The 12,451-nt window shown below is 37.9% G+C and overlaps 2 protein-coding genes across 7 annotated transcripts in view; one reads left to right on the forward strand and one right to left on the reverse strand.

Annotated features, from left to right (window-relative positions):
* E(bx) (nucleosome-remodeling factor subunit NURF301 E(bx)) overlaps nucleotides 1–3,814 on the reverse strand; it is a 49,174-nt gene extending 45,360 nt beyond the window's left edge. For 2 of the 3 annotated variants that reach the window (XM_089634088.1, XM_089634085.1), the window contains exons 1-2: nucleotides 2,142–3,814; nucleotides 934–1,216 (exon numbers count right to left, since the gene is read on the reverse strand). In XM_089634088.1, the coding sequence (XP_089490214.1) occupies nucleotides 934–1,216; nucleotides 2,142–3,183 (1,325 nt within the window). In that variant the 5' untranslated portion in view covers nucleotides 3,184–3,814. The remainder of the gene's footprint in view (nucleotides 1–933; nucleotides 1,217–2,141) is intronic. The other variant, XM_089634087.1, reaches the window with a different exon arrangement.
* Nucleotides 3,815–3,964: 150 nt separating this feature from the next.
* AIMP2 (aaRS-interacting multifunctional protein 2) lies at nucleotides 3,965–11,344 on the forward strand. Of its 4 annotated transcripts, none has more exons than XM_089634092.1 (4): nucleotides 3,965–4,083; nucleotides 4,636–4,794; nucleotides 5,340–5,553; nucleotides 10,958–11,344. In XM_089634092.1, the coding sequence occupies exons 2-4, from the start codon at nucleotides 4,657–4,659 to the stop codon at nucleotides 11,323–11,325; spliced, it is 720 nt and encodes a 239-aa protein (XP_089490218.1). In that variant the 5' UTR covers nucleotides 3,965–4,083; nucleotides 4,636–4,656; the 3' UTR covers nucleotides 11,326–11,344. The 4 variants fall into 4 exon arrangements, with proteins under 4 accessions (XP_089490218.1, XP_089490215.1, XP_089490217.1 ...); XM_089634089.1 differs by having other exon boundaries at nucleotides 3,990–4,336; XM_089634091.1 differs by having other exon boundaries at nucleotides 3,990–4,291.
* The last annotated feature ends 1,107 nt before the right edge of the window (nucleotides 11,345–12,451 follow it).

The following is a 12,451-nucleotide window of genomic DNA, read 5'->3' on the forward strand; positions in this document are numbered from 1 at the left end:
GGACTTAACTAGCCGAGGGTTGTTAACTCACGATGCCTGGGTGGGACCCAAACGCGATGCCAACTAACCAGTGAAATTTTATTTAATTTTTTAGGTCTACTCGATCATGCCATGTCTTCCTCAGGCGTCCCTGACTTTTTTAAACATACGCATTCGCACCATATATTCTCCTTACAGTTCTTTCTTCGTTGATTTTTTATTTATTTTATAGTGAATACCTCACAAGAGTCCCAACTGCTCCCGTCTGGAGCCAGTGAGACTATGGCATCCCCAATTGGGGGATGTTGTGAGGCTGAAGGTAAGTGGGGAAGGGAAAGAGGAAGGTGGGGAAGTACCTGGCTATTCAGATCTAGTCACTAAACACGGCTAAAGCCATTTGGAGCAACGTTTCAATTCTGAATGGTGGTCTTACACCAGGGCGATACTGGTAGTATCTTCCACTCTGGAACGTGCCGCAAATATACTATATATTATTTTAATTAATTAATTGTGAAATAACACAAATTAATCAAATAAAATTTATTTGCGCACGCCGGGTTCGAACCCGCGTCCTTCGGAATGGCAGTCCAATGCGTTACCACTGGACTATGCCGGCCGTCTTAACCCAAACTGTCTAAGTGTCCCTTTAATCTAAGTCATTGTGCTTAGATCCTTGCATTCTTTGCGAATCTCCACATTTTTCACACTCATACATGGTTTTACGACGCATTCGCCTAAAGGATCTCATTTCTACAGCATTCAGTCTACTTTCATCCTTCTTCTGCCGGTTCCATGCCTCACTACCATACATCAGGGTTGGTATCAGCACTCCATTGTGGAAGTCATATTTCTATAGCAGTATTTTTGTTAAAAGAATCACAGAAGGGCACTACATAATCAACAATGGGTTGAAGGAAGATTACAAGAATTCATGTAAAACACTGCAAAACTTACACAAAGATCCTCCGTCCGATGAACCAGTATTTACGTCCGTGCCTATCAAACCCGAGGTGCTCGTGTCGGCAGAGCAGCCCTTGCTTCTCGGCGTCGGGGGCGCAATCGGTGACACCAGTCAACCTCTGCGCCTTGCACAGAGCGCACTGCCAGTCCTCGGCCGGCACGTCCACCAGGGGTGGTTCAACACACTCCAGATGGTACACCGCCGGGCAGGTTTCGCAGCAGAGCAGGTCCCCCAGCCGGTGGCAGATGCGGCAGTGGTCGTCATAGTGGATGGCGACTGGAATAAGCATTTTGGACATTCATTTTTAGGAAAAGTGATAACTGAAAACCGGTTCCGTGGCAACTCAGGACAGTGACAATTCAACACACTTTGAAAAGTGATATAAAGTAATTAGAAGAATTTTTATTTTAAATAGCCTAATATCGTAACTAGTAACCTATTTAACCTAGTATTTTTTCATCACTTTTTTTGCCGAGTTACCCTCATAAGCACATTTGCACTATAAGGCCAGGACCACAAGTTTTGTCATGGCAACAGTTTCAAAATCCATTGCATTTCATAATGCACATAGCGAATTGACTGACTTTTTAAATCCGCAATCCAGAATATACAGAGTGCAGTATAAAGGTCTGCCGGTAAGCCAACATTAAAACCATACTGTGATATGGATCTAGAAATGTAAACATTGTGTTATTGTAGAAGATGTCATATACAAGGAATCTGGGGTAAATTGCACTAACTTCGGGAGATGATTCTACATGATAGAACAAGTAAAAAAAAAATTGTTTTTAAATGAAAACACTACAAATATATAATATATACATGCTAGTTTACATGTTTCGAACTCTGAATTGAATGAACTAAACAAGTTCACCGGTCAACTTTATTTCTTCAACTTTGTCAAGGGTTTTTTTTTTTAAATTGTATTTGAACTATCATTCAACTGTTGTTCAACAAAAATTGAATCATGAAACCTAGCAATAAGAAATAAGCATGTGTTTGTTGCCGGTAAATAAATAATATTTCTGTCATTTTCTTTGTAGATTCTAAAAAGAATATATTTTGACTTAACGTTGTTGATTAAATTAAGTGTTCTGTAATTGCTTTGCTGTAGAATAATATGTGACAACAAAAGCAATTAGTTTCTTACTAAGTATGCGTAAAGACCCAAAATCATCAATATATTAAATAAAGAAATTACCTTCACTTAACAGATCTTCTCTTACAGGATTAGTTATCAAAAATTGATCACAGAGAAATTGCAGTATTTTAACTCTATCTTCGACGGAAGTGAACGGATATTCACAAGAACTTAAAACTTTTAATACATTTTTATCAAATGATTTATCACTCTCTACGTAAACACGTAGAACCTCAGGCCAAGTCATGGCATCCAGCATAAAGAGGGAAACATTCACACTGTCCTTGTGATCGAGAGGACCAAAGTGAGTTTGTTGGGAATCCTCCTCTCTCAATAAAGCTTTGAGTAGCATCACATGCATCTCTACAAGGAGATTACTTTGGTCTTCGCAGGCAATCGCTGCACATAGGTCTTCTAAACGGAAAGGGCTTAATCGTACTAAATGCCTGAAGTGTCTTAGAACTTCGTAGATTCCACCCACCTGCATTACGACAGAGTGGGGAACCAACAGGTCTCCGGATGAACTGGGTAAATCCAGAGGAGGAATTTCCTTCTCCTGTTGAATCCATAGCGGTTCTGGGCTTGGAGGTCTTGCTACATTACCGCCAAGTAGCTTTCGGGGTGTCCCACTCACAGTACTAAAACTGCTGATGGAAAAGTCGCTGTCACTAGCTGCACCATCCCCTGCTAAACTAACAACTTCTGAAGCACTCTCACTGATTCTGTCTTCTTCTACATCAGTTTTATTGTCACTGGACTCATCTCCAAAATCAGATCCATAATGATATTCAGAGTCGTGAATATCAGCTACCTGGGGATTGTATCCTCGTCTGGAAAATGAGCCAGTTAGTCCACCTCTTTTACTAGACTTGGATAGAGATTTCGCACCTCTCCCCCGTTTTCCGCTTCGTCGGCTGACATCACTTCCTTGAGGTGAAGATGCACGAGATGCAGTTGGGGTGCTAGCTTGAGAATCGGAACCTAAATTTTGATTTAACAGATATTTTGGCTTTTTCATCAAGTGATACTGAAATTTTCTATTCTTCTCGACAGACCCCGATTTCGGAGGTCTCCCGCGCTTTTTAGCCCCCCTCCCCGACATTTTTGATAATAACTGTCAATTACAAACGTCTCCTTAGCACGTGTACTGCAAAAACACCGAATTGTATACAAATACAAAATGACACAACTGCATTTTAAGCGAACCGATAGCCTAGGATCAGGCTCTGCACCATCATCGGTTTGAAAACTCCGAAGCGAAGATAATATTTCAATCACATTTCCATTAAATGTCACTCAAAACACTAGAATGTTAAGAAAATGTTCAATATTTTCCATAAATGTAATACATTTTTCATGAATTTTCTCATTACGGTGAGAAGACGCACAAAATATTTCACTGACGCGATTGCAAGGTGAGTATATCACTTCCTAAGCACGATTCAAGCGGCTCTCTGATTGGTCCATTAGGAATCCGCCATATTGAGTCCCAATTTATTTTTAACAAGAAATTGATTGCACTTTATTATTAATAAAAATACACATTAATTAGTAGGTATCACACAGCTTTATTTTATAAAACCAACTTTTGTTCACTTTGGTAAATACTGAACACATTTTAGGCAAATAACTGAAGAGTCGCAGACGAGGTACCATCACTGTCCAATCACGAACAATTTATGAAATTTCAAATAAATGTTTTGGTTTAACACAAACAAAAAATGTATAGGCATAATTTTATGGTATAAAAAATAATAAGTTATTTTTATTTATTATTGTTTCATATATCAATAAAGCTTGCCCAGAAACAACAACAAAAAGAAAGTCACTTGTCTTCCAGCGGTTTTTCTGAGCTCGTTAAGTTGGTCAAACTTCATTTGTGCTTTTATTTAGCAGTTTTACCACCAGAGGGCAGAAGTTGTGCTGTCTTTATGACAGGAGGCAAGGATTGATTTAGAATTTTTCAAGATCGAGTCACAAAGTTGTTGAATATTGTAAAAAGGTGATTAAATTTGTTCGGCCTATTATACAATTTTTTCAATTTATCATTTTATTTTAATTCCGATATGTTAATCGAAACCGCAATGTACCGAATCGAACCTATTATTTTAATTAATGATAGAATATCACTACCGTCGTGCATGTACAAAGTAAAAAATATTCATGGAGGATCAATCTTTTCCGACATCTCAACGACCGATGCGACAGAGGTGAAAAATTCTGAAGTAAATCAGCAGGTTATGAGATTTTTGAAGGTTTTCACATTATTTTTTTGTTACTTACATCAAATTTGAACTTAAATTAGTGTAGAGTTTTAACTTACTTGTGACTTTCTTTCCCTAAATATGTAACCGAAACTTATCACACGTGCACCACCGAAGTATATCTATGACTGAATAATATTTCAAAAATGTCTGCCTAAAATTATGTTTGTTCCAAATAAGCCGAAGATAGACGTATATTTTTTTATGTGACAAAAATATGTTTATCTGAACTTTTACGATTTCTATTCGAAATTGACACCGAAGCCTGAAATATAATATTGTTTTTGCAGAAACCCTTGAAAGAATTAGTCATGATTGAAGAACGCCAAGAAAAGCTGTTACAACAGCTAGAGAAATTACGAAATCAAATGATTTCAATGAAACAACATTTCTTGACTTCATCCCAACAAAAAGTTGTCATCCCTCCACCAAAAGTGCTAAAACAAGATGTGAGTGAATTATGTTCTTTCTTCACCAACAATATATTTGTGGTACATATTTTTAAAAACTGAAACCTGCCTAGTCAGTTTCACCGATGATTTGAAAGTGCAAAAATACTTTAAAAAATGAACACCATTTTATATGAAAGTGCTGTGAATAAGTTTTTAAGATATTATATAAATAACATAAAAGCATCACACACCCATTTTAAATAATATTAAATTTATCTTAACTACTAGCCAATGTTTGCATGGACGATAAAAACTATTCCTGATGATTAATTTATATTTCTTTTAATTAATAACTTGCAAGAGTTGTTCCTGCAAAAACTGTACAAAATCTGTGATTATCACAAATGTGCATAATGTCATCAAAGTGTATAAAATCTCATACAGTACTCAATTCATCCTGTCTCCATTTAACAGCTGGTTTTGCTGTAATTTTAAAAGCATTTTTCAGTCTCTTCTCCTGGAATGTGGCCAGTATGACTAATGCGTAATAAAAAGTTATTTAGTTTTAGAAATTAACTAATTTGTAATATTTTTATTTTCAGAGTACTCTTCCCAAGGATGTTGTCATTAAAGCAAGTCCATTAAATCCCCCGTTCTATCTACTAAGTCTCCAAAAAACTCTCGCTATTAAAATCATCTGTCACACTCATTCTTCTGTGACGAAGCTCTCTCCGGCCGCTAATGATTTTGCAAAGAAGACTGAAGCTGGTAATCCAGCTGCCCACAATGTGAACATAGTCCTCATATGGAAAGAAGGTAAACATTTAAATCGACAAAGTATATTTTGATGAAACAATGTGTGATTATATTTATCATGCCAAAATTATTGCTGAATCACTTAATGTAATTTTCTGTTGACCTCTCATATCCAGTATCTCTTATGATACAGTAAAATGATTTTTCATACACTTCTTACTTGTTGATGGGCAATTAGCTATCTGAATTTGAGTTTAATGAATAACATAAATAAGTGTATTCATGCCACGCAGTATCATGTAATCTGATTTCTCCACCGTTTCGCTCAGCTGAATGCAAGAGAATACTATTCTGTGCTGACTTGAAACCTTTCTCTCATTTATTTCATGGCGAATCATCGCGTCATTAACATTGCAGGAGTAAAATTTTTGCAGAGTAACACAAGGATTCTTTTGGTATTATATAGTTACATATTGATAGTTTACAAAAAGCTGACGTGGCTGAATTGACATCGCGTATAGGTTCGACCCAGGCAGAGTGTGTTCAATTCCTCAGCTGGGTAAGTCCTCCATCACAAGCAACCACTTACTGTGGTGGTAGTAGGAGATTTTCAAATATTGTCAGGTTATTCGTAACCCAGGAATGTTTGTCTTACTTTAAAAAAATTATATATTTATGTTTGTGCAAAAATTTAAAAAATGTATAATCATAAATAAGCATGTAGCCATTATTAATTTTTGTTAAATATGTACAAATTAAAAATGGGTGTTGACCTTCTAAAGTAATTTGGTAAGTGTAACTTATGTGATAAATGTGATGATAACAAATCAGGACAATTATTAATAAATTAATCACTTTGTTGTCAGGAACAAGTGATAATAATACGTAAATCAAAGTAATGAAGTGTCATTAGAAGCGAATTTACCAATGTAAACATTTTTCTAAGCTCCTCTTGTCAAATTATGATTTGAGATAGTATGTATTGCCCTTTATTGTTATTGTGTTTAATTCGTAGAATTCCATTTATTAATTTTTTTAATTTAAAGTGAATCAAACTTACAGAACTTAAGCCGCATCTCCAGCGATTCGTTTCCATAACATTATTTCAAATATTACGACGAACATTTCCTCAATCATTCGAAAAGGGGGCGTTTCGATCCACACTTTTGTTCGAAAACCCAATGTTCGTATTTTCCATGGTCGATGGAAAACAAGTCTATTGTAGAGGGCCCAACAAGAGGCGGGTTTAAGTCTATTGTTGAGGGCCCAAAAAGAGGCGGGTTTAAATGCCGGCGCAAGTTAATTTTATTTGTTTTATTTCACAAATTACTAATTCATTCACAATGCGCTTCTGGATCTCCTCTGTAGTGTTGTTATTGTTTGTTATCAGGGAGCCCAGGTATGTGAATCTTGGTACCGTTTCAAAATTTTGGCTTCCACATGCGAGAGATGGGGTTTGTTGGGTACATCCTACGGCCATGTATTTGGTCTTCTGCTGGTTTACTACAAGACCCATATTTTTGGCAGAAATTTCAAGATTTATGAAGGCGTCTTGTAAATCATCGGGATTTTTCGCAATTATGTCGATATCATCAGCGTAAGCCAATAGTTGCAGAGTTGTCAAATATCGTTCCTCTTTTCTCAATGCCTGAGTCACGAATAACTTTTTCTAAGGCTATGAAATAAGAGTAGTAGTAATAGTTGAGTAGCGCCCTTTGTGGCAGCTGGACGCGTCATGCCGTCTCCAACCGCTTTGTGTTTTTTTAGTATTTTCAAGGGAAACGAGGCAACATCCCTTTGAAGTTATTTTAAAAATCAGTGAATCAACATTTTAAATGAACTTACCAATTAGTAATCAGAACTTAATAGTAATGTGACTAGAGTGCAGTGTTTCAAAAATGAATAATCGAAAATTGTGCTAAAAATATTCTAAATTCGCTGAAGTTGAACTTGGGACGAGAATCGGTAACTGTAGGTACGCCAGATGTTTTCAATGTTATTCTTGGAAACTCTGAAAGCCCTAACAAGTGCCCAAGGTGATTTATTATCCCTTCCGCCGCCTTTTATTTCGGAACAATGCACCACTAACATAATCACCAGAAACAAGTGTACAAGGATATGGACTTTCCGAACGTCACAGCGGTGCTGCCAAGGTTTGTTATCTATGTGAGGATACTGTGACAGCGCTTAATTAGCAGCAGACACATACCTGGACGGATGACGAACCTCGTGCTGGCACTGTTGGTGGCGCGGTGCACTCTTTCGCTGCAGTAGCTGGTCCAGTTTCCTCACCACCTGGGATTCTTGCTGCAGAGTCTCCATCCTCTACCTTCGTCGAATGTCACAGCGGTGCTGCCAAGGTCTGGAATCCATGAGAGGACATTGTGTCAGCGCTCTATTAGCAGCAGACACATACCTGGAAGGATGACGAACCTCGTGCTGGCACTGTTGGTGGACGCGGTGGACTCTCTCGCTGCAGCAGCTGGTCCAGTTTCCTCACCACCTAGGATTCTTGCAGCAGATTCTCCATCTCCGTGTCACCTGTTTCTGTACTTCATTTTATTTAACTTAATTTCAATTTGTAATATTTATATATATTTTTTTGTAATATCTGCATTAACTGTACAGCGCCCCTGAGGTGATATTTCGCAAAAGCGGCGCTATAAAAATCATCCAATAAATAAATAAATAAAATAAAGAGGCAGGCCAATCCATCTCCTTGTCTCACCCCGTAGAGCGCTTCAAATGGTTCGGACAGATCACTGCCAACCCTGACTCTACATGTTACTGGGGACATTGTCAGTTTCACCAGATTGATCAGCTTACGCGGTATTCCAAACTCACTCATTGCATTATACAATGCGTTCCTATTAATACTGTCATACGCGGCCTTGAAGTCTACAAAGAGGTGATGAGTCTCGACATTGTACTCTAACGTTTTTTCTAAGATCTGTCTCAAGGAGAAAATTTGATCAATGCATGATTTGCCTGGCCTGAAGCCACATTGGTAGTTGCCAATAATTTCCTCGGACATTGGGAGCAATCTTTTGCACAAGATGTTAGACATAATTTTATAGCCGGTATTTAACAACGTTATTCCCCTATAATTACAGCACTCGAGTTGGTCGCCCTTCTTGTGTAGTGGACAAACAATTCCTAGTCTCCACTCTTCGGGCATCTCTTCTTCTGTCCATACTTTTTGAATTAGGTTATGCAGGTATTGAGTAAGCTCTCCACCTGCTGCTTTAAATAATTCAGCCACCAGCTCATCTGACCCGGGGGATTTGTTGTTTTTCAGCTGTGTTATTGCCTGCTTCACTTCCTCCAGCGAAGGGGGTTCAGTATTGTCGTTGTACGAGTCATCTCCCATGCTCTCCACCGTGTTGTGCTCCACCTCTGCCGAGTTGTTATTGAGAACCGTATCAAAGTGTCTCACCCATCTCCTCAGGATGTCAGGCTTTTCACTCAGTGTCACTCCGTTCTCGTCCTTGCATATATTTATGTATTTTTGGCTTAAACTCAGCTCTCATATTATTTACTTTTTTGTAAAAAAGCCTACTCTCATTCTTAAGCCTGAGTGCTTCAGCTTCTCTAATTTCTTTTTGTAAATATTCACGTTTCTTTTTCCTGGGCAACTTCTTTTCTCTCTTCCTTGTTTCCCTATAGGTGTCCATAAGTCGTCTTGTGCAGTCTTGTTGTAACGTTTTTTGGTAGAGTTCATTTTTCTTTTTCGTTACTTCTGCGCAGTCTGAGTCAAACCAATGGTTTCTTCTGACAGGGGTTTCTTTACCCAGGGTTTCGAGAGCAGCTGTTGTTAAAAGGTTTTTGCAGGCCGTCCATTGTGAGTTGATATCATTTATGTCACACTGCGCTATCCTGTTGAGTGTAGTTCTAAACTCCATTTTTGCCGCGGGGTCTTGTAGTTTGTTGGTATTAAATTTTGTGATTTTAGACCATGTTGTTTTACCAGCATTTGATATTTTAAACCGCAGTCGACTTGCAACGAGAAAATGGTCAGAGTCAACATTAGCTCCCTTATAAGTGCGGACACCTAGTAGATTGGATTTATGTCTAGCACTAATAAGTACATGGTCTATTTGGTTTTTTGTTCTGCCATTTGGGTGTTTCCACGTGGCTTTGTGTATATTTTTGTGTGGAAATAACGTACCACCTATGACCATATCGTGAGATGCTGCAAAGTTTATCAGGTGTTCTCCATTCTCGTTTGAGTGTAGGTGGAGACTGTGTTTTCCTATTGTTGGTGTGAAGTGGGGTTCCCTACCAACTTGCGCGTTCATGTCCCCTATTATGATTTTAATGTCACGCGGTGGGCATTCATCAAAGGCTTTCTCCAGCTTGTCATAGAAATCTTCCTTTATATCGGTGGGTTTGTCCTCTGTGGGTGCATGGACATTCAGTATGCTCAGATTGAAAAATCTTCCCTTTACTCTGAGATACGCCATTTGAGGGCTGAGTGCCTTTAAGTCCATGACGAGGTCCTTAGCTCGTTTGCTTTCCAAGAAACCTGTCCCCTTTATGTGGTGCTTTTCGTGACAGCTGTAATACATGCAGTAGTCTCCTTTTTCAAAGATCCCATTTCCCTGCCATCTAATTTCCTGTAGAGCCGTGATGTCTGCTTTATATGCATTTAGTTGATCTATTAGTGGCGCCAGGTTGATATAGCGTTAGAACATTCCAAGTGCAAATTTTTAGATCGTGTGCCTTTTTTCGTTTGCCGGGTCTGTTATCCTCATTCCGTTCCGATGTTTTCCGAGGCTTGTCTTGAGGTGTCGTAACACTATGTTTTTTATGGGGTGGAGTTGTTAGCCGTACGCCCAACCCCCAACCTGGAGGACCAGGGTTTTCTGTTGGGGTTTTCCTTCCCTTAGCTGGCTGGTTCCCGTTTTATGGCGCCGGAATTTCGCCATTCGCCCTCTCTCTATCTGCTGTGATGTTATATCGGTGGTCATCACATTGCCCAGGGTTCACGGGGTTTTTCTGATGACCACTCGTGGACGCTAGAGAGTCGGACTTATTGGTAGTGTTGCTGATGGTATGCAACGTGGCGTTACGCAGTATTTTATAGGCACAGTATTTTCGTCCAGTATATACTGATTTTTAAATAATAAAATTGGCAATATTTGAATTCCTCATTTGTTCCCTCACAATATGCGGAATGTGTTGCTTGAGCAATAGTGTAGGACTTAGCTAGGCAGAGGATTGAACCCTTTTCACCCGGGTTGGAACCTGACACTTTGAACCACTCTACCATCTAACTGATCTATTATAAATATTCTGTATTTGTATTATGAGATAATACTACCAGACAATCTGAAATTTTATTGCATTCACCTTGGATTAATCTGTGTGACCTTAATTAATTAAGTAGGTGCTATTTGATTTTATTGTCCGAGGGATATTCGAAATTACATCAATATTTATATGCTTCTTTATTCCATTTCAGTTGCTTTCGGCTCGCAACTGGTGACATCCCCCACCATGCCGGTGGTCATCTGCGGTGATGTGAATATAATCCGCTACCTCGTGGCCGCCATTCCCAGCAAGTTGAGCTACAAACACCAGACCTCTTCCTGGGAAATAGATTCCCTACTCGACATTTGTCATCGGTTACAATCACAGACATCTGCTAAGGAACGCCAATCCGTTGTCCGATCACTGAACTCTAAATTGGGGAAAAATCCATGGTTGAGCGGTGCCGATATCTCTGTGGCTGATTTGGCTGCATGGGCTATCATTAAACAGGGAGATTATTCAAAAGATCTTACAGTCAGTATGAAAAACTGGTTTAAAAAGTGTGAAGACTTTGTTTAATTAAATAATTAGACAATCATGTTTGCATTTTATTTTTCCCGAGATCCTTATTCCGATAGTTTCACTTGATATATCACTGCCTACAAAGTATGTTATCTCTCCTTTGAGAATTTTGGTTTTTTCTACTGTTTGTCCTAAAATTAAAATACTGTCAAATGATATCTTCCTGCAGCCCTTTCCTTTTACATTATAATTATTGTTTTCCCATGGATCATAATTTACATTAATTTTTTAATATTTTTAAACTTGTTGCTTTTGATAGCTGTGTCTAAAAAAAAAAATGTTTTCTTCAGCTTGAAATATGCATAAATTTCATGGCCTGATGTACTTAATTATTTATCCATAGTTTTATTGCATTCTTCTTTCTGTGTGTAAATAATCAGTGTTTTTTCTTATGATTAACATTCTGTTCTGGTACTAACATTTCTTCTAGTAAAATCAGTATCAATAGTCTTCAGTCTATCTAATAAAACCATTTTGCTTGCTTCGCTTGGTAATTTATTTGAAGAACTTCCTCGACAGTATGTAGGACAAATAAATCGTTGCATTAAGTTGCCGACTGGCATTACAGCACAGGGTTTTAAGAAATCAGATTATTGTATCTTTGGAAGGGATTGTTATAATTTTCAATATACTTTCTAAAGAGAAGCCTGATTTTTATGATTCAAACAAAAGTAAGGATACACATGGATCAAATGAACCCCTAACTATCCAAGAAGTTGAGAAAGCTAATTTATATCAAATCTGCTGTTACAATAATTAACCCATACACCACTCATCAAATCAGCTCAGACATCCACGATGCCCGGCTCATTTTACATTTTTTGTTTATCATCTTAAAAACTTTTTTTCTGAAACCTTGAATTTTTTATTACAAAAACATCAATATGTAAGCTACGGAACTATCCCATACTAAAATTATGGGAATAATTTATGATACAGACAAAATATAAAATTAATGAAAAAAATCGAAGCGACAAAGATATACTACATACAGACTTTATGGCGGGAGATGCCTATCGGCTGCTGAAAATTGAGGACTTTGTTGTTTCATATATCTGTATGAAGTAAAGATTTATATTAAATTCTTAGACCTAGTTTTTAGCTCACCTTTTAAAAAAAAAAA

Source organism: Hesperophylax consimilis, chromosome 8, assembly GCF_061612785.1.
Source record: "Hesperophylax consimilis isolate HC1 chromosome 8, BYU_Hcon_1.0, whole genome shotgun sequence".
NCBI classification, from domain to species: Eukaryota; Metazoa; Arthropoda; class Insecta; order Trichoptera; family Limnephilidae; genus Hesperophylax; species Hesperophylax consimilis.